We start from the raw sequence: 26,382 nt of genomic DNA on the forward strand, positions 1-26,382 counted from the left end.
GTGTGTGTTCCAAAATTCATTGTTCATGCTCCTCACCCAGTGCTCCGTGCAATATTTGCCCTCCTTAATACCCACCACCAGGATCACCCAACCCCCATCCAGCCTCCCCTCCAAAACCCTCAGTTTGTTTCTCAGAGTCCACAGTATCTCATGGTTTGTCTCCCCCTCCAATTTCTCCCAACTCCCTTCTCCTCTTATCTCCCCTTGTCCTCCATGTTACTCCTTATGCTCCACAAGTAAGTGAAACCATATGATAATTGACTCTCTGCTTGGCTTATTTCACTCAGCATAATCTCCTCCAGTCCCATCCATGTTGATACAAAAGTTGGGTATTCATCCTTCCTGATGGGGGCATAATCCTCCATTGTATATATGGACCATATCTTCTTTATCCATTCGTCCGTTGAAGGGCATCTTGGTTCTTTCCACAGTTTGGTGACAGTGGCCATTGCTGCTATGAACATTGGGGTACAGATGGCCCTACTTTTCACTGCATTTGTATCTTCAGGGTAAATACCCAGTAGTGCAGTTGCAGGGTAATAGGGAAGCTCTATTTTTAATTTCTTAAGGAATATCTGCACAGTTTTCCAAAGTGGTTGCACCAACTTGCATTTCACCAACAGTGTAAGAGGGTTCCCCTTTCTCCAAATCCTCTCAAACACTTGTTGTTTCCTGTCTTGCTGCTTTTGGCCATTCTAACTGGTATAAGGTGGTAACTCAAAGTGGTTTTGATTTGAATCTCCCTGATGGCTAATGACGATCAGCATTATTTCATGTGTCTGTTAGCCATTTGTATGTCTTCTTTGGAGAAGTGTCTGTTCATGTTTTCTGCCCATTTTTTGATGTGATTATCTGTTTTGTTTGTGTTGAGTTTGGGGAGTTCTTTATAGATCTTGGATATCAGCCCTTTGTCTGTAGTGCCGTTTGCGGATATCTTCTCCCATTCTGTGGGTTTTCTCTTTGTTTTTTGTTGACTGTTTCCTTTGTTGTGCAGAAACTTTTGATCTTGATGAATTCCATCGTATGGCATCCATATTCATTAGGGATATAGGTCTGAAGTTCATTTTCACTTTTGTTTCCTTTGCCTTTGGGGACATGTCTTGAATGAAGCTGCTGTGGCCAATGTCGAAGAGGTTACTGCTTATGTTCTCCTTTAGGATCTTGATTGATTCCTGCCTCATGTTGAGATCTTTTATCCATTTCGAGTTTATCTTTGTGTATGGTGTAAGAAAATGGTTGAGTTTCATTCTTCTATACATAGCTGTCCAATTTTCCCAGCACCATTTATTGAAGAGACTCTTTTTTCCACTGTATATTTTTTCCTGCTTTGTCGAAGATTATTTGACCATAGAGTTGTGGGTCAGTAACTGGGCTCTCTAGTCTGTTCCACTGGTCTGTGTGTCTGTTTTTGTGCTAACACCATGCTGTCTTGGTGATCACAGCTTTGTAGTAAAGCTTGTTATCAAGCAAAATGATGCCCCTAGTTTTGTTTTTCTTTCTCAACATTTCCTTAGCAATTTGGGGTCTCTTCTGGTTCCATACAAGTTTTAGGATTGTTTGTCCCAGCTCTTTGAAAAATGCTGGTGGAATTTTTATCAGGATGGCATTGAAAGTACAGATTGCTCTAGGTAATAGAGACATTTTAGCAATGTTTATTCTTCTGATCTATGAGCATAGAATGCTCTTCCACCATTTTGTGTCTTCTTCATTTCTTTCATGAGTGTTCTGTAGTTCCTTGAGTACAGATCCTTTACCTCTTTGGTTAGGTTTATTCCTAGATATCTTATGGTTCCTGGTGCCATAGTAAATGGACTCAATTCTCTCATTTCCCTTTAATATTTTTGTTGTTAGTGTATAAGAAAGCAACTGATTTCTGTACATTGATTTTGTATCCTGCCACATTACTGAATTGTTGTATGAGTTATAGTAGTTTGGGGGTGGAGTCTAAAAGACTTTGGGTTTTCCATATAAAGTTTCATGTAGTCTGTGAAGAGAGAGAGTTTGACTTCTTCTTTGCCAATTTGAATACCTTTTATTTCTCTTTGTTGTCTGATTGTTTTTGCTAGGACTTCTAGTACTATGTTGAACAATAGTGACACAAGTAGACATTCTTGTCGTGTTCCTGATCTTAAAGGAAAAGCTGTCAGCTTTTCCCCATTGAGGATGATATTCACTGTGGTTTTTTCATAGATAGATTTTATGAAGTTGAGGACTGTTCCCTCTATCCCTACTTTGAAGCATTTTAATCAGGAACAGATGCTGTATCTTGTCAAATGCTTTTTCTGCATCAATTGAGAGGAGCCTGTGGTTCTTCTTTCTTCTCTTGCTGATTTTTTCTATCACATTGATTGATTTGCAAATGTTGAACCACCCTTGCATCCCATGGATAAATCCCACCTGGTCAAGGTGGATAATCTTTTTAATGTACTGTTAGATCCTACTAGAATCTTGACATCCATATTCATTAGGGATATAGGTCTGAAATTCTCTTTTTTGGTGGGGTCTTTGCCTGGTTTGGTCATCAGGGTAATATTGGCTTCATAAAAAGAGTCTTGAGTTTTCCTTCTGCTTCAATTTTTTGAAACAGCTTCAGGAGAATAAGTATTATTTCTTCTTTGAATGTTGGTAGAATTCTCCAGGGAATTCATCAGTCCCTGGACTCTTGTATTTTGGGAGGTTTTTGATCACTGTTTTAATCTTGTTACTAGATACTGGTCTATTCAGGTTGTCAATTTCTTTCTGATTCAGTTTTGGAAGTTTCTATTTCCAGGAATGCATCCATTTCATCTAGGTTGCTTGACTTATTGGCATATAACTATTGATAGTAATTTCTAATGATTGTTTCTATTTCCTTGGTGTTAGTCATGATCTCTCCCTTTTCATTTATAATTTTATTAATTTTGGTCCTCTCTTATTTCTTTCTGATTAGTTTGACCAGCAGTTTATCAATCTTATTTATTCTTTCAAAAAAACAGCTTCTAGTTTCATTGATGTGTTCTATCATCTCTCTAGTTTCTATCTCATTGATCTCTGCTCTAATCTTGATTATTTATCTTCTTGTGTGTGAGGTTGGCTTAATTTGTTGTTCATTCTCCAGTTCTTTAAGGTGTAAAGAGAGCTGGTGTTTTCTGGATTTTTCAAAATTTTTTTAAAGATTTTATTTATTTATTTATTTGACAGAGAGAGATCACAAGTACGAGCAGAGGCAGGCAGAGACTGAGGGGGAAGCAGGCTCCCTGCTGAGCAGAGAGCCCAATGTGGGGCTCGATCCCAGGACCCTGAGATCATGACCTGAGCCAAAGGCAGAGGCTTAACCCACTGAGCCACCCAGGCGCCCCATGGATTTTTCAATTTTTTTGAGTAAGGTTTGGGTGGCTATGTATTTCCCCCTTAAGACTGCCTTTGCTGTATCCCATAAGTTTTGGACTGATGTGTCTTCATTCTCATTGGTTTCCATGAATTGTTTAAGTTTTTCTTTGATTTCCTGGTTGATCCAAACATTCTTAAGCAAGGTGGTCTTTAGCTTCTAAGTGTTTGAATTCCTTCCATGCTTTTTCTCATGGTTGAGTTCCAGTTTCAAAGCACTGTGGTTTGAGAATATGCAGGGATGAGCCCCAATCTTATCGTATCAGTTGAGCCCTGATTTGTGACCAAGTATGTGGTCTATTCTGGAGAAAGTTCCTTGTGTGCTCAAGAAGAATGAGTATTCTGTTGTTGTCTGGTAGAATGTTCTGTATGTATCTATGAGGTCCATCTAGTCCAATGTGTCATTCAATGTTCTTGTTTCTTTATTGATTTTCTGCTTGGATGATCTGTCTATTATTGAAAGTGGAATGTTAAGATCCCCTACTATTAATGTATTCGTATCAATACTCTTTATCTTGATTAAAAGTTGTCTTATGTATTTGGCTGCTCCCGTATTGGGGGCATAAATATTTACAACTGTTAGATCTTGGTGTATAGACACTTTAAGAATGATGTAGTGTCCTTCTTTATCTCTGACTACAGTTTTTAGTTTAAAATCTAATTTATCTGATATAAGAATCACTACCCCAGCTTTCTCTTGAGGCCCATTGGCATGAAATATGCTTCTCCATCCCTTCACTTTCAGTCTGGATGTATCTTTAGGTTCCAAAGGGATCTCTTGTAGACAGCATATGGATGGGTCCTGTCATTTTATCCAATCTGCAACCCTGCATTGTTTTATGGGAGCGTTTTGGCCATTCACATAGAAAGTGATTATTGAAAGATATGTTTTTATTGACATCATGTTGCCTGTGAAGTCCTTGTTTCTATAGATTGTCTCTGTAAATTTCTGTTCTATGCCACTCTTGGGTTCTTTCTTCTTTTACAGAACCCCCCTTAATATTTCTTGTACTGCCAGGTTGGTGGTCACATATTCTTAAACCTTGCTAGTCTTGGAAGCTCTTTATCTCACCATCCATTTTGAATGTCAGCCTTGCTTTATAAAGTAATCTTGGCTGCATGTTCTTCTCATTTAGTGCCTTGAATGTGCCTTGCCAGCCCTTTCTGGCTTTCCAGGTTTCTGTGGACAGGTTGACATTATTCTGATGGACCTTCCTCTGTACTTAAGGAATCTCTTCCCCCTAGCTGCGCTTAAGACCTCCTGTCTGAAATTATCATTCATGAATTTCACAATTAAGTGTCTGGATGTGCAAAAAACAGATCTAGGGTCCAGATCTCAGGGTTTTGCAGGTTGCTGCCAGCCCCAGAGATCCCAACCAGAGATAGTGCACTGAGTTTTTCAAGCCTGGGCTGGGAATGTTCAGACTCTCACTAGGTTCTAGAGACCACTGGCTAGTGGCCACACAGAGTTCTGTCAGGTGTAGATGGGGAGCGCAGTTCAGACCCCAGTCAAGCAGTGTACATTCAGAATGCAAAAGGCTGTGGTTTTAGAGAGCGCTGGCTGGTGTCCACATCAGACTCCATAGTGTGCGCTGGCAGGAGTATGCCTACCCGAGTGGTGGTGCAAGCAGTGGAAAGCTGGGGGCTCAGGGACCACTGCCTGTAGGCTTCACTATACTCTCTGGCACGGGTGGTTGCCAGTGGTGGCCATCCTAGGTCCGTGGGCTTAGGCCCATGCCTGTGACCGCCCAATTCTATCAGTTGCCCCTTAAGATCTTTTGCTCTTTTTGAGTGCTTTTAATAAGACTCCAAGTTAATCATGGTCCCCAATCACAGGGCACTCTTGTATTGGGGTATTACTTTTCAGTGGGTTACTTCTGGTGGCTCCCTCCCCCTTCTCTTTATTGTCTGAAATCAGTCCGATCATTCCCACTCTGCTTTACCTCTCCACTGATGTCTTCTGCCCCTTTAGAGATCCAGAAGTGTATAATCCTACATCTCAGGCTGATTTCATGGGTCTTCAGAGTGTTCTGGTAGATAATTAGCTCACTTTAGGGGACCAGTTGAAATAGGATCTCCTACTTCTCTGCCATCTTGCCCTTCCTCCTCCAAAATTTAAAATATAAATATCCAGAAAGTTTTAACTTTCATCTTTGTCCCTTCTCCCCCATTCTTCCTTTCTCTCCTTAGGTATCCATCTATATTAGTTGTTACATGAATATTCTGGGAGGCACTTTAGAGATTTGGTAGCAAATTAGGAGTTAAATTTGTGACCAATACATAGACAACTAGACAAATGGGAGAACAAGGCAGTTATTAATTATGAGAAAAATTACATTTGTTTCATAAAAGGAAATTAATCACATTGTAAGATTTGTTATTTGTGAGTGGCTTGTATGTTGTCACATCACTGTAAACAGTATCCACTGATCAAACTAAAATTATAATGCAACTATATTTGAGGTATGGGGGATAGAAAGTTCTTTGAATGTGGGGGGTTAAGTAAAAGCCAAATTATTATCTTTGTGTTGGTAAGTAAAAAAATAACCTATATAAATGAAAAAAAAAATCAAGAAGTAGCAGTTTGGACATGCTATTCAGAGATACAAATAGCTAATACCAAAAGAATGAACTAAGAACTATAAGTCATCATCTTTGCAGAAGGAAGGTAGGACTTGTTGGTTTTTCATAAGGATCCTTGGGATTATCTTGAGTATCTCTTTGAATACTTACTAGTTGTATGAGGTAGGCTCTTTTTTATACTTATAGCCCCATGATAAAATTAATTATTTGAGAGTTTATTAACTATGTATTGCTACATAATGACTTATAACAAAACTTGACATCTGAAAACAACATATTATTACCTCATATTTTCCCTGGGTCCTTGAAACTTAGCTGGGTGTTTCTGGCTCAATCTCTCATGGAGTTGCAATTAAGATGTTAGCTAACACTGCACTCATGTTGGTGTTTGACTGTGGCAGTCTGCTTCAGAGCTCACTCACATGGCATACCCAGTAGGCTCCAAGCTCATTCATGTGGACCTCTTCCTACAGCAGCCTCAGACCAGAGCAGTTGGCTTCTCTGACAGCAACTGATCTAGCAGCATCCAAGATCGAGGCCACGGCCTTTTTAAAATCTAGTCTTGGAAATGACATCTATTACCTCTGTCATAATCTGTTAGAGGCATATCCGTAAGTCTGGCCTACACTCAAGTTGAGGAACTTCAGGAACAAAATATGAATTCAAGATGAGTTATCTTAGAGGTTGTGTACTACAGGAGAAGTGGCTTCTCCCAGTTACCATAAGTGAGTGTAAGTGGTAGCCTGATTTCAGGGCTCATAGTTCTTAACCACTATGTAACCCCTACATTATTGCCTGTGTGGTATTTACTCTGCATGTGAAAGCAGCACCTCCTTTCACACCATCACCATCTTGGAAATGAAGGGGTGGTGAGAGGGATAATGCACATAAGAGCTGACTCTCTTATGTATGGCACACACCCAGGGGTGTCAGGTTTGAGCAAAAAGAAATGAGCTATATGTTATGCTCTGTATATGTGATGCAAACTATAGCCTCTGGTTCTGAAAGTGTGCGTGACTGCAAGAGAGAATTACAGGAGTAGACAGATAACCTTGAATTCACTCTAATTTATAAAAAAGTCAAACCCTCTCAAGCTTTAGAACTTTATTGGTAATGAATTATCTGAGGCACCCTTTACACTTGATCATGACAAAATGAGGCTTCATATTTTTAGGATGGGGCATTAGTCACAGGGGCATCTTGGCTAAGGTGAGGAGTTGGTGCTATATCTTTAAAGCTGTTGGGAGCCACTGAAGTGTTTTAAGTATGGGGAATGACATAATTGGATATGTACTTGCTGCTCTGAGCTATACCATTTTGTCTAAAACATCAGATGACATTCTACATTCTCATGCATGAAAAAGCAGATGCCTCCTTTACACGTCACCGAATTCATTCATGTTACTGTAATGAGATTTATAAATTTCTCATATCTGCATATTGGTCAAAGTACCCTATCTCAAGGGACCCGTGTCTGTCTCTTTCTGTGCACATAACCACCTGTGTGGCTACAGCCAGGCCGTGAGCTTTCTATGTCACAGAGTGATTGCCTCACTCATGGTCTGTTGTCAGGTAGCAACCACACTATTGACACATATTAGGAACACAATGAATGTTGTTAAGTCAAAATAGACTCAACTTGGTTGGACACCTGCTCTGTTTTAGGTACTGTACTGAGCTCTGGATATAGAGAAGTAAGATAATGTCATTTTATTTTATTAATAAAAAAGTCATGACCATATATATTCATTCAGTCTTTCATCCATTCATCAAACATTTTTGAACTTCTGTGAATGTGGCATTGTGCCAGGTGTTGGAACACAGCATCACAAAGCACCGGGCCACTGCTCTTACAGTTTCTGTGACCACCGTTGGGGACAGAACAGCATATGATGATCCTAGCTCAGTACACTCTGTGGGCACAGAGTAGGGGCTCATACATCAGCACAGAAAAAGGCCACAATTGATGGAAGGGGAGACTTTTTGGAGAAACTAACCTCTGAGTGGTTCAGAAGAATGGATGCTAGGAGAAATGGGTGTGTGACTCCATCAAGTATTGGGAGACTGGATTGCTAAGATCTGGATAGGGGGAGTGGGAAATGAAGGCTATAGAAGGGGATGGAATCAATAGTGAAAGTAAGCAATTAGTAGGAGTTACTGATCCCTCCAGAGTGATATCCAGAGCCAAGCAAAGCTTCATCTCTGCTGTCTTTGTGTCTTTTCAGCCCTCTATGAGCAATCCTGTGAGGTGTACAGGCACCAAGGGAACACAGCTGGTTTCTTCTACATCGACTCTGATGGCAGCGGGCCACTGGGACCCCTCCAAGTGTATTGCAACATCACAGGTAAGGATCAGAAATCCCACTCATACTTAACCTAGCTATGGGATGGTACACAGCAAAGGGAAGACTACAGGAAGGGGACATGCATAAATAAAAATTTAGAGAACCAATTTCTGTGGTGGGGGGTGGTATTTAAGTAAGTAATAGACATTAACGGCTGGGTTATCTTCATGAGAGAGTAAGACTTAATGGTCTTGATCACACTCCGTCAAATCAAGAATTAACTCTGAGGTATTTTCTTTAAAACTTGCCAAGGATGTTTTCTCTCTTAAAACTCATAAGCAGAAAGAAAAGAAAAACAACTAAACAAACAAAAAAACAAAGCTCAAAATCAATACGTAACCCTGACTCGGAGTGGGAAAGTATGATTCGTGTCTGGCCCTGAGGATGGTGTGAATCCCATATGCTCTCTGAGCTTCAGCTGTTCATCAGTGAAATGGGAAAAGTATTTCCTTCCTCCCAGAGCTGAAGATGAGACACAATCATGAGTATCAGAGGAATTGTCCAGGCTACTTATCCAATAGATGCTTAGTAAGAAAAGTGAGCTATTTGCATTTTCCTGGCCACTCCTTTCTAAAGTGCACAAAGACATAGTAAGAATTAATTATCGCATGGATTTAGAAACAATATACGATCACTAAATTATTCTGAAAAATAATTCCTCAAAGCCAAAACCTGATGTAATAGTTCCTTAAAAATACAGCAGTGCAAGTACCCTCTCCATTGTGAGTGTCATTAATTAGCACATACACATTTTTGTGTGTTTGTTTCAAGCACTGGCCTTTAGAAATGACAACAGAATTATGTAATAAAGCAGAAAAGTAGGGAGGGTATTACTCATTGAGTCCTCAGGCTTCCTTGCAACAAGGCAAGCACATTCACCAAGCTCCTTCTGTAGCCACAGGGTGCCCTGGGCACTGAGGACATGCAGAGAATTAAGACACAGCCACTCTCATTTGTGAGGCCGTAGTATCAGGGAAAATGTCATGCAATATTGCAGGTAGAAATGCAAGCAAAGCATTGCAAAACTGGTGATTGCGGCACTTACCGATTTGTTGTTCTGGATACAAACAACCACACTTCTTCTGTAGAATATGTTAGTTACACAGAATTAGATGCATTTCATTGCATTTCCTTAATAATTCATCTCTCCAAATTGCATATGTGCTGGCTGCTTCTCAACTTCCCTATATCATAATTAGAAATCATGTTATGGTAAACTGTAGTGTTAACCTATGGGTGAAGAACTAATTTTCTCTGTGTATCTTGAGTATTTTCAAGATGGAATTAACACACGGAACTCCAGTGATTCTTGTTAACAATTTAGACTTTCTAGTTTAAGAAATTCAAATTTAGTAAATGCCCTGTTACCCACTTTGGGAGCTGAACTGAGATTTACAAATACCATCTCTTGCACTCCTCACAATAAAAACCTGAGGTAGATATTTTTATCTCTATCTTACATAGAAAGAAAGAGAATATGAGATTTTCATGAGTTGCTCAAAGTAATAAATCCTGGGACTAATAGTCGAGACCCAGGAAGCAAACAAAACCTTCTGGTGCAGTAATAATTTATATCACTCAAAGATTAATTGGGTACTTTGTATTGCTTATGTTTTGCTTTTGTTATAAAATAAGTCAATATTAATTATAGAAAATTTGACGAAAAAAGCAAGATCTGAAGAGATTGTTAAAGTCACCTTTAAACCACAATCCACAGATTACTATTGTTATTTTATTGTATGGATTTCCTTGGGATTTTTTTTTTTCTGTGAATGTGTATGTGTGTTTCTCCTATGAGTGCATATATTTTTATTTTTTATGTATTTTTTAAGGTTTTATTTATTTATTGGACAGAGAGAGAGATCACAAGTAGGCAGAGCAGCAGGCAGAGAGAGAGGAGGAAGCAGGCTCCCCGCTAAGCAGAGAGCCTGATGTGGGGCTCGATCCTTGGACCCTGAGATCATGACCTGAGCCAAAGGCAGAGGCTTAACCCACTGAGCCACTCAGGTGCCCCTATTTTAAAATATATATTTTCAAGTCATGAATTTACTAGATAAGCATAGACTTGCCCTTATGTCATTAAAATATATTTTGAGATTAAAATATATACATTAAATAGGCCTTAAATTATTAAACTCTTCAAAATAATGTAAGCACAGTGACAAGGAGAGTATAATTGATTCATAGGTCTCATTTACATGGTGCTTCCTGCCTCTAAAGACTACCCTTCAGGCTTATGTATGATATTTTGTCCAGGAATGGCTAAAGAGGAATGCTTACTTGTATTTAAAGGTTGCAATTTCGCTGATGTGATACTGAAGGAATAGGGACCTTGGAATCGTGTCCTGGAGTTCATAAGCTTGATAATGCATGACTGGGGATTTCTTTTACATATGCTGTTTTGGTTACATGTAGTTGTGGAACATCAGTTTTGCTTTTGATTTGTTTTTGTTTTTCTAGAAGAACTATAAAAATAAAAACAAACCTTCTGTATAGGCTAAATTCCATAATTCTCATATTTAACTGACACCCATTTTAATTCATAAACATGATGATGATCAAACACATATTTTTGTATTTATAATTGTTACTTGTTCTTAAATAGGAGTGACTTGTGACACCAGTGTAGGTATAACAAAGTGACTCAGGGAAGAGAGAGAAGGAGGGAGAGAGGGAATGGACAATTGGAACTGAGGGAACAGAACAGTGTGCAGTGGGGTGGGAGGGTGACTTGTTCTGTGTTTAACTCCAGTTTCTGAAAACACAAAGTTGCTGTTCTCTGCACTTTTGAGCAACATCACTGGGGTAATCACACAGAGAGTGTAAATGGCACCGGACAGCAGGGGACCTGGATTCTCTCTCTGAACCTTGTGCCAGTCAGCTGAGTGCCCCTGGCCTAGTTGCACATAAATAAGACCTGGGATCCTAAAATAAGGACCTGGGGCCAGGTGGTCTCACAGGCCTTCCTCATTTAGAATTCCCTTAGAGAAAATTTGAGATTTGACAGAAAAGGGGATGTTTCTCCTAATAGATCACACCTGCAAATAGGTATCATGAGGGTAAAGGACAGGTTTTAGATCGGAAAACAGTAAATTTGAATCACAACTGCATCTGTCTTCACAATGTGCCCTGGGGAGATACATTCCTTTACTCTAGGTGGCACCTTATCCCTCCCTGGGGATTTATGTCTGTGCATCTTACTTAGCACTGGTGATCTTGGGAAGATGAGCTCCCCACATATTCACAAAGAAATGACCCCATTCACTGGAAAGCAGTGTGATCTCTGCATGGGGACAGTACGCCAATTCATGGAAGTAACCTAAGGGGGGTGATTAGGCTTATTTATAAAGTGGACTGAATCTGAACCTCTACACATTTTGACCGTGTGCCTGTTGTTCTGAGTTGGTTCACCACAGCACTAGCAGGTAGGAGAGAGGGAAAACCCACTGTGGAGTGCTGAATGAAATTATGGATGAGGAAGATAAAAAGTTTCTGCAGGAATGCAGAGCTGGCCTACTTCTAACATCTCTATATATGATTTACTATTCCATTCAGCCCAATATAAGTTTACACATTTCAGGCACTGTGCAGACTATGAAGGATACAAAATAGAGTCTGCATTAGTTTCTCCAGGCTGCTATAACAAATTGAGTGACATAAAAATACCCAGAAGTATATGTGTCACCGTTCTGGAGGCTGAAAGTCCAACATCAAGGTGCCACAGGGACACACACTACCTCTGCACCCTGTAGGGGGGAATTCTCCCTTGCCTCTCCTGGCTTCTGCTGGCTTGCCTAACCTTGGGCATTCCTAGGCCTTAGCAGCAGCACTTCAGTGACTGCCTCCCCAGATTGTCACCCTGCTTCCATATTAAAGAGTCACACTTAGCCTTCTTCTTTCATGTATCTGTTTCTTCTCTTCTTGTAAGGATATCAGTCATATTGGATTAGGATCCACCCTCATGGAATATGATTTCATCTTAAGTTGATTACATTTGCAAGGAACCTATTGCCAACTAAAGTCATGTTCACAGGTGTCAAGGGTTAGTACTTCTACACATCCTTTTGGACAGAATTCAACCCATAAGCGTATCATTTCAGTCTCCTTCAGAAGTTAATCATGGAGAAGCCACAACAGCAATTATAAGGATCACGACAGGGTGTGTACAGTGTTCTGGGAGTCCACTGGAGGGACAACTAAGCCAGCCCCCTGCACAATGGAAGGGCTTTTGATCTAAGATCTAGGTGGGGAGTAAGAGCTTCCCAGAAAAAAGGGCAAAGGAGAGCACTTTCAGGAAGAGCAAATGAATGTCAGGAACAAATTCCAAAGGTCCCCTAAGCCTGCATATTTATGGGGACCAACAAACTCACCAAGATGAGTTGCAAGTTTAGAACACTGAGAAACTCATCAAACTGAATGAGTAGAAAAGGATCACATTTTCTTTAGTAGAGGCAAGCAAAAGCTGTTGAAGGTCCATAATCCAAATTATAGTTTCAAAGCAAGGAAATCTACGAAGTCAATTCCAGGGAAAAGAAGGAATGTTTTATCATAGACACTTGTTGAGCATGCAGACTAGTTAACTGTCTCTGAATGAAAGATGAACCACTTTCTGAGCACCAGTCAGAAGATGCCATCCTCATTTCATGCATAGGCCTTAACACTCTTCTCTTATCTTGAGGACAGCAGACTACTCATAGGCCTTGCTCAAATTAGAGACTGTTTACAAAAGTGTGTGCCTACAAAAGGAAATTATGGAAAGGGGACTACAGAGAAGAGCTAGTAACAGAGGGGCTGTTCCCACCATCATGCGCATAAAGGCGAAGGGAGGGAGTGTTACCAGAGTGAGAAGGAGGGCAGCATGTGGAGAAGCCATGCCTTGTGAGAACTATGACCTCCTGTGTGGGAATAGCCAACTAGGCACTTGGGGAATGCTCCATCTCTCCTTGTTTCTTCCAGTCTCTTCCCTATTTCTTCACTGAGCAAACCCAGCTAGAATTCAGAAGGCAAGAGCAATTGTTGATGTAATGTTTTTCATAAGTCTTCCTGGGCACAGAGAAGGCAGCAGGCAGATGGAGAATGCATTGGTTGGGGGCAAATGGAAAATCTCATTGTTAGCCTGTTTAAAGAACTGTGCGAAGTCTGGGGGAAAAAATGATTAGAATTCATCAAGGAGCAAGGATGGTGGTGAGGCAGGAGCTATCAGTGAAATCTCCAAAGCATGCAAATATATGAAGCATGGATTTGTTCAATAGATTCCAAACTGAAGCAGAAATACGTCCTTTTGCAGGTTATATGGGAGTGAGGTTAAGAAGAATGCAAGAGGGGTGCTTGAGTGGCTTAGTTGGCTGAATATCCGACTTGATACCAGCTCAGGTATTGATCTGATGCATCTTACATTGATCTCAGAGTCATGGGATCAAGCTACACAATTGGTTCCAAGCTCAGAGTGGGGTCTGCTTGGTATTGACCCTCCCCCTATGCCTCTGCCCCTCCTCCCACTCTATCTCTCACTCTCAAATAAATAAAATCTTAAAAAAAAGATGAATGTGAGAAACACAAGCTGAACAAAAGATGAAGAGAGCTAACAAACTAAAAGTTGGTAAGCCAATCAGTTGGTTAGTAACTGAAGGACACAGACACCACTAAGGGAAACCGTGTCATGGCATACTAAAACACAATGTTTTGGTAAAGGGCACACCTGGGCCCTGTGCCACAACTTGGTTGTAAAAACCTCCTAGACTGGGTGTGGATAATTTTAGCAATGATGTGAAGTTTGTGGTCATCCTTAGCTATGTCAATACAATTGGGCTAATAGGGGAGAGTGCATTTAAGACAACAAGAAATCCAGGAGGACTCAGAATTAGGTTCCTGGAAGAAAATTCAAGTTGGGCTTGCAGAGTGAGTTGGATGCTATAAGGAAGTGAGGGAGTTCCAGGCACTGGGATCAATATAAAGGAGAAGATAGGAATAGAGAAAGACCAGGGCACAGAAAGTAGTTGAAATTATTGAAACCCTGAGGAATTTGTGCAGGAAATTGGGGTTTAAAATAGGAGAATGAGTCTTTTCAGTTATTTCCTGCTTCCCTCAGTACAGTGGTTAATTTTATGTTTCAACGTGGCTGGACCATGGTACCCAGATATTTCGTCAAAAATTATCACTAATATTCAGTGAGGGTGTTTTTTTGGTTGTTGTTTTGTTTTTGGATGAGATTAACATTTAAATCAGTGAACTGTGAGTAAAGCAAATTACCCTCCAAAACATGGATGGGCTTCAACTGATAAATTCAAGGTCTTGGTAGAAAAGAGCCTGATCTCTACCAAGCAGAAATTAATTCTGCCAGCAGATAGACTTTAGACTCCAGCTGCAACTCTTCGCCGAGTCTCCTGCTTTCTGGTTTACCCTGCAGGCATTGGACTTAAAAACCTTCCATGATCTTGTGACCCAATTCCTTGAAACTGATCAGTTGATTGATTGATAAACAGAAGATAGACTTAGATAGATATAGGTTTGGGTAGATAATTATACTCTCATCCTGTTGGCTCTTTTTCTCGAGACAACTGGGCCTAATAAACTTGGAGTACCTGTAGTTTAGGTATTCCTGTTCTGAGCTCTCCTCTCATCTCTGTGTATTTCCACTGTGACACCAATCATACTTCATTGTGACCCACTAGTGTTTACTTGTGTATTCCCATGGATCTTTGAGCTCCTTAATGGAAAATGAGGGACAGGATGTGATGAATCCTGACTCTGCTTTATGTATGCTCCAATGAGTTCAGTGTAAATAGAACGCTGAAAAATCCCAGCCAAATTAAAGATTAATTAATACCTTTCCCCTTTTTTTCTTCCCAATCTTGCTAATTTATCTTAGATTAATCCCATTAAATCAATAGCAGTTTGGAATTGTGGCTACTGCCTCAACGTCTGATTTAACTGGGTTCGAGTCATTTCCACTACATGCTATGTCTTCTACAAATCCAAGAGTGCAAGTGCCCACATGTTCCCCATAGCCTCTACGACCTCCCATTAATGGGTTTCCCCAAATCCCTTCTTTTCCTCAAACACAGGAATGACCAGTGGGAATACCACATGTTTTGGATTCACATTGGAATTCAGATTCTAGTACTGGCACATTCCAGCTACGTGACCCTGGACAAGTCATTTAGCATTTCCGGATCTTGGTTTCCTTATCAGTGAAATGAAGATGTGAAGATGTTAAAAATGGCTGCCTTTACAATTAATGTGGGGGGTTAGAATATATATGCGAACTTCCCAGCCCCTAAGAGCAAATGGTCATGAAATTGGGTAACCAAACACCCTGATTTGATGATTAATTATGTCCTCATTCTCTCTCACTGCTTGTCCTAGTATAGAAGATAACTGCGTAAGCATCCTAGCTGTAAAATATAGTTGTCTCCTTTTGCCAGAAATAAAGTCTGTGCTCCTTCTGCAGGTGCCGTGAGATTTCTGAGGTTCTAGAAGCCTCAAGGGAGCATTTGTGAGGGGAAACTTCTAGTATTGATAAAGCAGAATTAGAAACATGGGACATTCTGACAAGATATTCCTTAGAACTTGACATTTAAGCTCACTTTACACAGTTTCCATTTGCCATTTTTAATGTTAACAGTTCATCTTGTCACCATGTTCAAAGATGTTTCCCAGCCTTATAGTTTTTCTCCCTCTGTACAGAAGAATTTCATATTGATATGCAAAATTGTTTGTTTAGAACCACTAAAAAAAATACATTTATTTTCTCTCTTGACGGATACCATGCCAATTTTGTGTATCTAGACCTATACAGCTATCATCAGGTATTTCAAGGAGTTTACAAGGAATGTTTCGTCAAATCTCTAAAGCAAAACTTGTTTTTCATTCTCAAACAGCTCATAACCCATTTACAAACCACCTTACAAGTCCTCATATCTTATCACTCTTGTTATTATGATGCTCTGTTTGTCCCTTCTTTGGCAGTAGGCTCTGTTTTCATTAAAACTCATCAAAGCATGCATAATGGAGTAGGTAGAGAAGCTGCAATTGAAGTCTCTCTAATATTCCTGCACATAATTGTGCAGTGTGATTGCAGGTAATAGATTATTATACAGACTATTGATGGAAAGAAAGAAATGTGTCCATTCAGTTGGCTTTAACAGCCTTGCTTTTAAAGTTAAAGCAATGTTTGTGAGTTTACAGTTTGTGTATCATCTGCACAAGGGTCTGTCAGTGTATGAGTTACCCATGACATTGCATGGAACCAACTTATAGCACATTTATCTCTCGTTGAGTTTCTTAGTATGCTGTTAATTTTTGGCAGCTGTATTTTACATCAAGGAGAAGAAGAATTCAATTGTTGCTGTCTTGCACATCTGTAATAAAGTTCTGTCCTCGTATCTCTTATTGGCATCCCCCTGCTGGCTTCTAGCCCAAACACTACACTTCACACACACACACAAACACACACACACACACGGACATAGGCACACATACACAGCACAAAAAGGAAGAATTAACTTCCCTGCCAAGTCTTCTGCAAGAACAGTTGAGGCTCAAGTTCTTAAGCTTGCCTTTAATCATATGTTAGATAGCCATCATTGCAGAGGAATGGTTGCCAAATCTTGTCATTTGGTTATGGACTACATACTGTTGTGCTGGATATCTTCTGGGTACTGGGTTAATTCAAGACACATAGACACATCACTGTGAGGGGTGCCTGGGTGGCTGGCTCAGTGGGTTAAAGCCTCTGCCTTCAGCTCAGGTCATGATCCCAGGGTTCTGGGATTGAGCGCCGCATCAGGCTTTCTGCTTGGTGGGGAGTCTACTTCCCCTCTCTCTCTGCCTGCCTCTCTGCCTACTTGTAATCTCTTGTCTGTCAAGTAAATAAATAAAATCTTAAAAAAAAAAGACACATTGCTGTGAATGACTTGGAATCATTTTTACTTTGCAAATATGTTAATAAGGTTAATAAGTTACAGAAATGGGATTTCAATTACAGCCATTAAACCTAAAGCTGTTCCTTTGTCAGGTGTGTTCTGTCTTACCAGAGGATACTAAAGCCTAAGAAGCAATCTTTCCTCTCTTATTTAAATCAGCATTTCTTGCTTTTCTGCTTGAGCCAGCCACTGATGAGGCACTGAGAACGTAAAAATGATTAAGATACAGTGCCCCCAAGTCTACAGTGTTTATAATCCCCTGTCCTTGTTGTAAACAAAACAAAACAAAACAACACCACCCAAGTCCTCAGCCTTCCCCACTCTGATTCATGTTTCCTCCGACAGCTAGAGAGGTCTTTTGAAAATACAGGTCTAGGAGTGCCTGGGTGGCTCAGTTGGTTAAGCGACTGCCTTCAGTTCAGGTCACAATCCTGGAGTCCCACATTGGGCTCTGCTCGTCAGGAAGTCTGCTTCTCCAGCTGACCTTTCTCCACTCATGATCTTTCCTTCTCTCTCATTCTCTCTCTCTCTTAAATAAATAAATAAATAAATCTTTAGAAAAGAAAAGAAAAGAAAAGAAAAGAAAAGAAAAGAAAAGAAAAGAAAAGAAAAGAAAAGAAAAGAAAATACAGGTCTAACTGTGCCATTCCCCAAGCCCTTCTTCTACCTGTGCAAATTCCAGGCTCCTTAATCATGGCTTACAATTTTGAAGGTCATGGTTATGAGGGTAAGTGAGTTCATATGCTTTTTTTTAAATTAAGTCTTAGAACAATTCCTGGTGTTTATTACATCCTTCAAATTATTATAATTAATATCTATTATAATTATTGTCTTGGGACCATGGGCAAGGCCCTTAATCTTTGTATCTCAGTTCCTCTCTCTGTATATGAAGGGTGATGATAACAGATTTTATGATTGGTATGTACACAATTATATGAGCTAACATTTTAAAGAATGTCAAAGAGTGACTGACACAGAGCAGATAGTGTAGGAACCATAGGCCTTTCTCCTTTTCTTCATTTCCCTTCCCTAGGAAACATGTCCACTGTGTCTCTAGACATTAGGCTCAGCTCATCCTGGGAGACAGTCCACAAGCTGTGTTGCTGTTCCCAAGTAACACAAGCACCATTTCCTGCTTGAGACTCACTCATGGGTGACATATGTGTTGTGGCTCACTAGCAGTTTAATCAGTTGGACTAATACTTATATTGTTGCTTATGTTTCAGAGGGACAATTTGCTCTCCAGAAATGGTTTTCCTGTTTTAGGCTGAAGATGAATGGCAATTCAGTAGTTTAGAGGAAGGACACTTTTTGTTTGAAGTATCTATTTCCCTGTTTGATAGCTTATGCTATCCATCCACCAAGGTGTGGTGACCTCATAGGGCTTCCAGCAGGCTGGTCTCTTAGGTGGAGCCAGGGAGCAGATCTGCTTGTGTTGAATACATGAGCGTTAAAGTGGTCTCTCCGGGCTAGTGGCAGACGGCATAATCTCCTGCTAAATTGGGCCATTAAATAAAACTACTAAGTCATAAAGCTGTAGCATTACCCTGAAATTAAAGCATTGTCACCTTTGAATTGCCAAGAATTTTAACGGGCACTTAGAAAAATTCCTTTCACACACCCGTTTAGCACGGCCAGTTGACTCCGACCACGTGGATGAGAACAGAAGGCTCAGGACAAAAGATGAGAGGGTGATTGCAATGTGATTTTTGTTCATTCATTTGCTTATTCACTCATTCACACGCACACACACCCTCCACTAATGCAATCACTGATTTCTTGAATTTATTCATCTCTCATTTATTTACTCATTAATTCTCTCATGTATTTACTTCCACATTTATTTTTCATGTGTGCAGTTACTTATACATTATTCGCTCATTCTTTAAGTCAATTGGTCATTCAATTATTCAGTTGGTCATTCAGAAATTAAGCCATTCACATAAACTTTTGGGAACTGACTGACTTAAGTGCCAAGGTTACAAAATGCATGTCTGTCCTTGTCCTCAAGGTTCTCACAGTTGGAAGAGAGAGACAGATATTGTAAACAGATTATTTACATATGGTGCAAAAAATAAAATAGAAGCCAGTAGATGGTACAGAAATAGCACAAGGAAGGCAGTGGTTAAATAAAGGGGTCCAAGGACACTGGTAATGGTGGTTGGAGATGTCCTTGAAGAGCTGCTCTCTGCTGGGTTTTGTAGTACAAACAGCTAACATTTAATTGAGCATCTACTGATACGAGCCACCACACTAGGCACTTTACTTTCATAATGTCATTCAGTTTTCTTGGCAATCACGTGAAGAAGATACCATTCTTTCCATTTTATAGATCAGGACACTGAAATCTTGAGGGGCTGAATCACTTGTCGTGGGCCTTACAAGTTGACGTATCTTGGCCAAAAGTTGGAACTAGCTCTTACAGTTCCTATCACTGGGTCCCTAGGACAAGTGACACAAGCAAATAAAGACTCATGTGTCCAAACAGAACCTTTCTCTGGCTTTCCCTGGCCTGTTCTGTCCTCACCCATTGGCCAATATCACAGTTGAAAATTCCTCAAGGAAGTGACCACGATGGAATGAGGTCTCTATAATATCTACCAACTCCCTGATTATCACTTTCCTCATCTTTAAAATGGGGATCATCATACATACCCTTCAAAGTTTTCTAAATATTAGATGAGAATTATATAAAGCAAAGGTTTTTATATTTTATTTCCCCAAAGAATGACCTGGGATAAAGATTCAAAATTATATTTTCTAAGATATCCCCAGCAATGGTTATTCAGTAGGTTTAGAATGGTGATCAGAAGTAGCATTTTTATAAGTACCTAAAGATATCAGACCTTGGGAAATATCCCCATAAAGTGATTAGCATAATGCTTAACTCTTAAAAGATCCCCATGCTTATTCATTCCCACTTCTAAGAGGGGGCTCGTCAGTAACTAAAAGAACAGTTCTTCTTAAGACCTGAGCACAGAGCCTATCCTGATCCCTTCCTGGTAGACCTTTCGCAACACAGTTTTATTGTGGATACCTAGCAAAACCCACATTTTAGTGCTGTGGGGATAAGGGCCCAGTCTAATCAACCAGTATTTATTGATACTGCCTTGTGATCAGTGCTGTATAAGCTACTATAAACCACTAACCTCTATGCCTAAGGGTCTCATATTTAATTTCCAGCTCTTAAAGCACTTTTATCTAGGTCATTCTATTTAAGGTCATGTAATCATCTTGTAAATCATGGAATCTCAGGCACATTAACTTCTAAGAAACTCAATTTCCTCATCTGTATAATAGGGATGATCAGTTACTCTTACATCAATGTGATGATGTGTAGATTAAATAAAATTAAATGAGTGATGTGCTTAATAAACTCAATCCAAGATGTGGCATTCTCGAAGAGCTTTTGAAATAGAGGCCATCATCAGCAAGTACCATCATCATGGGAGGTTCTAGATGCTGAAAGAATTTAGAGACAGAAATGATTAAGAAAGCCTTCATAGGAGACATAGTACTTATGTTTGACCTTGAAAGGTAGGTGTGCCAAGGGGGTGCAGAAAGGAAGAAAGGGAGAAAAATATCAATCTTTTTGAGCTCAGGAGGGTCATGGATGTGGAGATGCAATTAGCAGGTGTCTAAGGACCTTTGGCCTTCTCAAAGGACTCCTGGCTCACCTGTGGATTCTGATGCAGTGCTACCATTGGTCTGGACAATTTCCTTGTCTGGAAGAGTAAAATAGCAAGTGGGAGTCAAACATGCTTCCTATAAAGCTTGCTTGCTCTTATTCACTTTTCCTCTGAGCCCAGGATTCTAGGGAAAGATTCTAGGGATTCTAGGGAAAGATGATGAATCAAAGCCAATCTAGACATTCCACACTTGATCTTAGCCAAAAGGTTGAGAAGCGAGTCCAAAGGGGGAAAAAAAAAAAATAAAGAGGCAAGATGTGCTAGAGCTTAGGATTCCCTTCTCTTCAGAGTAGGGAAATCAGAGGAGACATTCTCTAGGGCCTTTTTTCCTATTACTCAAGTCAAGGGAGCACCCATCAGCCCTGTGTTCTTAGTATGCAAGCGTTTGAGTATGTTATATGTATTTGCAAGGAGAAGTTGGTAAGAGACATTGACTGGTTAGACTGTCCATTGAGACAATTTCCACATGGAGTAAAGAGTGCCAGCTCTGAGAATTCTGTCCAACCCTCAAGCCTTGTTCCCAGTTCTGTTCTTCTGGAATACCTACTCCTCACCAACTTCTTTAGACCAAGCTTCATCCCTTTCTCTTATGAAGCTTCTTTGCCTGTCATGATTCTTATAACTCATCCTTCAATTCATGTAATAGACAAACATGTGCCAAATGTAGCATGGTCATTAAGAGCATGGACTTGGTTTGAATCCAAACACCAGTGCTTCTTAGTTTTATCAATTCAGGTGATGTAGTTGAGTTACTTGGCTTCCCTGTTTCTTGGTTTCCTCTTCTGTAATGAATAATAGAACTTATTTTTAAGGTGTTACGAGGCTTATATGAGATGACTGATGTAACCTGTAAGAAAAAAATGTCTGGCATTGTATACCTAATACATAATAGTTATTATTACTTATTTTTACCACCATAGCTCGCAAAACCTTGACTTTGGTTTCTGGGAATGAAGTAATGCAAATAACTAATAACTTTATGAGTGTAAAGCACCCGATATACTGAAAGCACTCCCTAAAATTAATTCAACATTATTAATATATATGTACTTGAAAATGGATATGCTACCATGTGTGAATGGTTGAATTTGAAACTTACTTTTGCTATTTGATAATTATTTGGCTAATTAGTCCTTAGCCATGTGTGTGTTGGTATAGGGCACACACATATGAATTTGTCAGAGCATAGTAGAATAGCTTTGAGCACTTACCAAAGATGAAGTACTGTGCTAAGCATTATTTTTTCCCCTAAAGTTTTTATTCAAAAATATTCAAACTTACAGAGAAGTTGAAAGAACACTAATACCAGCACCCATACACTTTTCACCTAGCTTCCCCAAACATTAAAATTTTGCCACATTTGCACATTTGTGCCACTCTCATCTCTGTGTCTCTCCCTCTCTCCCCTATCTCCCCCATCCCCCTTCCTTCTGGTGTAAAAGCTTCTTTTTTTTTTTCTCCTGAACTTTTTGAAAATAAGTTGTAGACATACTGATAATTTAAACCTAAAGACCTTCTGTTCATATCTTTAAGAACAGAGATATTATCCTACATAACCACAATACCAAAGCCATGCATAAGAATATAAACATGAATTCAATCAGAAATCTCCAATATATGGTCCGTCTTAGTCCCTACAGTGTCTTTTGTAGAAACATCTGTTTTTGTATGTCTATTCAGGATTCAAGGAGTGTCCACATGTTGGATTTGATGGTCATATCCTTTAGTCTGTTTTAACTAGAAAATCCCTGCCCCCAACCCATCACTTTCATATGGTTTTCATTACTAACTTTTTTTTAAATTAAATTTAATTTTTTTTTATTTTCAGCATAGCAGTATTCCTTGTTTTTGCACCACACCCAGTGCTCCATGCAATCTGTGCCCTCTCTAATATCCAACACCTGGTTCCCCCAACCTCCCACCCCCCGCCCCTTCAAACCCTTCAGATTGTTTTTCAGAGTCCATAGTCTCTCATTATTCTCCTCCTCTTCCAATTTCCCCCAACTCCCTTCTCCTAACTCCCCATGTCCTCTATGCTATTTGTTATGCTCCACAAATAAGTGAAACCATATGATAATTGACTCTCTCTGCTTGACTTATTTCACTCAGCATAATCTCTTCCAGTCCCATCCATGTTGCTACAAAAGTTGGGTATTCATGGAGGCATAATACTCCATAGTGTATATGGACCACATCTTCCTTATCCATTCGTCCGTTGAAGGGCATCTTGGTTCTTTCCACAGTTTGGCGACCGTGGCCATTGTTGCTATTAACATTGGGGTACAGATGGCCCTCCTTTTCACTACATCTGTATCTTTGGGGTAAATACCCAGTAGTGCAATGGCAGGGTCGTAGGGAAGCTCTATTTTTAATTTCTTGAGGAATCTCCACACTGTTCTCCAAAGAGGCTGCACCAACTTGCATTCCCACCAACAGTGTAAGAGGGTTCCCCTTTCTCCACATCCCCTCCAACACATGTTGTTTCCTGTCTTACTAATTTTGGCCATTCTAATTGGTGTAAGGTGATATCTCAATGTGGTTTTAATTTGAATCTCCCTGATGGTTAGTGATGATAAACATTACTAACTTTTTAAAAGAGTACCAGCCGGTTATTAAGCAAAATGTTTCATATTTCTTTGGATTTTTTTGTTAATTTCTTTATTGTTGGAATACTTTGGCAGAAAACCTCATGGGTGATGTTTGTCTTCTTCAGTGTATATCATTAGGAGGCACATGATGTTATTGGGGAGGTTCAACCCCATTGCTGGCTAAAACACTTCTGCCAGTTCTCTGTATGGTAAAGGTGTTTTATAATTAGTGAGTTGCCTGTGGGGTTAAATGCAGATGCTGTGTGAATACCCAGTTCCCCAACATTTCCTCCCAGGCCGGGAATGACCCTGACCCATATGCTATTACACTGGAATTTGTAAATGTTGTTTTACTAATCCTATAATTCCTTCTGCATTTTCAGCTGCCATTCTGCATTCTTCTCTACAGAAGAGCTTTTCTTACCCCCAGAAAAGCTTTTTATCCCTTGCCCTGTCTAACCTCTCTGTGTTGCTCTAGACTCATAAGTTACTTAATTTTAAAATGTTACTATTATCATTATACTTTTTTGGTATTCTAATTGCCCCAAATATAGCTAGTCATGGTCCCACTAATTCTGTTTCTATGTCTTTCTTCCTGTCTCCATTAATCTTGGAGTACTTCCTTGTTTTCTAGCACCAGATGTTACCTTGAACTTGCCTTGCTTACACCTAAACTCAGCTGTTTTCCCAAAGAAGCAAAAGACACATTTTTGTAGTAAATGGTATTTGGAAATTGGGATCTAGGTGTTAGGTTTGCTTATTACTTCTAGTCCATTGCAGTGGACAGAACTTGAAAATGTGTGTGTATGTGTGCATGTGTGTACACATATGCTTAAATTATTTCTTATGGTTATTTCTAATGTTAATGGAACATTGTTGGATTTTTCCTCATCATTCTCTCTTCCATATATCTCTCTCTTCTCTCAGAGTAACAACCTGTCTCAACAATACCAATATATTTACTCATTTGTTCTACCTGACAATATGCACAAAATAGTTTCAGAATCACATCAACCATATCACTACCAATAACAAAGTAAAGTGTAACATTTACTGAATTTTAATTTCAGTTCTTAGATTATATTCTACCAAGGGTGTAAGGCTAGACAGAATACCTCATTAAAAAGTCACCTGAATTAATATTTCCTTATTTGCCATTTTTTAAATCTATTAAATATACTGTTAGGCTTTTTGTTTCTGCTTAATATTCAGTTTTAGGCGGCACCTGGGTGGCTCATTTGTTTAAACATCCAAGTCTTGGTTTTGGCTCAAGTCATGATCCTGACAGCAAGCCCTGCGTAGGTCACACTCTGTGCTCAGTGGGGAGTCTGCTTGGGATTCTCTCTCTCTGCCTCTCCCCCAACTAATGCAGCCTCTCTCTCATTCTCTAAAATAAATAAAACTTTAGAAAATTATTCCATTTTAGTGTTTGTCTCTTTTTATCCTTTTCATTTAATTATATATTTCATTAATGTCTCTGCAGAATATTTATGTTACAAAACCTAAATATAGATATTATATATACTTCTATTGGTATACTTACATAATATATACTTTTATATTTATATTATATATAATATGGTTGACCAAAAATGTCTTACTCTCTCTATGGCATTCACCCTCTTCTTACCCATCTTCTCTTGGTTATTGGTTTTATTGGTTTACCCTTCCTGTGTGTGTTTTTTATTGCTTCTGTATTCTTGCATACAATGTAGCAGAGTCTTTTTTACCTTGATGACTTGATCTTGTCATTTACAGTACTTTGTGGAACACATTATAAATCAGTTTAGAAAGGCCTTGTGTGGTCCTTATTATGCATGCATAGTATTTCACTGTGCCAATTAACTATGCTTTGTTCATTCAGAAACCTCTTGATGGATATTTGATTTTTTTCCCTTTTTTTAGATATATTTATTTGAAAGAGAGAAAAAGAGAGTGAGCATGGGAGGAGAGGGGCAGAGGAAGAAAGAGAGGAAGAGGGAGAATTCCAGTCAGACTCTGCACTGATTGTGGAGCCCAAAACAGGGTTTGATCTCATGATGGCGAGATCCTGACCCCAGCCAAAACCAAAAGCTGGATGCCAAACCAACTGAGCCACACAGGCACCCCTGAATTTCTTTTTCAATATGCTGCTCTTGCAATAGATATTCTGGGCTGCAGAGAAGAATTTTAAGTACATATCTAAACATACTTTCCCATCCTTTATCAGTTTCCTGTTGATTTCAGGAGCTTTCACTAGAATCAGTGAAATCCTGGCAATCTGGTGGATGTTAAGTTTCATGGTAAGTGAATGCCCACTCTGGGTCAAGTGTTCAGCATACAAAGATTTACAGGATTGTCTTTTGCCTTGTAGAGCTTACGGTTTAGCGGGGAGATTGAAGTAAACAAGTTGTTATCATGGTTCTTGAGCTAGACCAGAGCTGGATGTTGGTGGAGTTAGAAGACGTTTCCCGCTGCAGAAGACACTGGTGCTTTGGCAATATCATTCGTACTTTGACGAGCTCCAAAGCAGAGATGTGTGCTGAAAGAAAGATGAATCATTCCATGCTCCTCTTTGAGTGTCTTTTTGTCAATCACTTTTAGAACCAGAATATAGGATCCTTGAAACGGAATGTTAGGCAGTCAGAGATTTATTGTGGCCTTATCTTCGTTTGTGTTCTTGTAAAAGGAGATGTAAATGCTTCCCTTGGATAGTCCTTCTCAGGATTATGGAAAGACCTTTATAGTCAGCTCTCTCCCATCTGGACTCACGAATTTGGTCTTGGCTACTTTAGCTCTTCTTAACAAAGGAATGGAAACTACTTATTCTGTACTTGTGTCCCAGATAATGAACTATCCTGTCTCAATGTTTGTTTCATTTAATATACATGATTAAGTGTAAGGTAGA

The 26,382-nt window shown here is 39.6% G+C and overlaps 1 protein-coding gene across 3 annotated transcripts in view; it reads left to right on the forward strand.

The window, feature by feature from the left end:
- Nucleotides 1-26,382, forward strand: part of CNTNAP5 (contactin associated protein family member 5) — an 809,884-nt gene that overhangs the window by 522,858 nt on the left and 260,644 nt on the right. For all 3 annotated transcript variants that reach the window (XM_032843937.1, XM_032843939.1, XM_032843938.1), the window contains exon 12: nt 8,175-8,294. In XM_032843937.1, coding sequence (XP_032699828.1) covers nt 8,175-8,294 — 120 coding nt within the window. The remainder of the gene's footprint in view (nt 1-8,174; nt 8,295-26,382) is intronic.

This window comes from Lontra canadensis, unplaced genomic scaffold, assembly GCF_010015895.1.
Source record: "Lontra canadensis isolate GAN:19392208 unplaced genomic scaffold, GSC_riverotter_1.0 scaffold145, whole genome shotgun sequence".
In the NCBI taxonomy this organism is placed as follows: Eukaryota; Metazoa; Chordata; class Mammalia; order Carnivora; family Mustelidae; genus Lontra; species Lontra canadensis.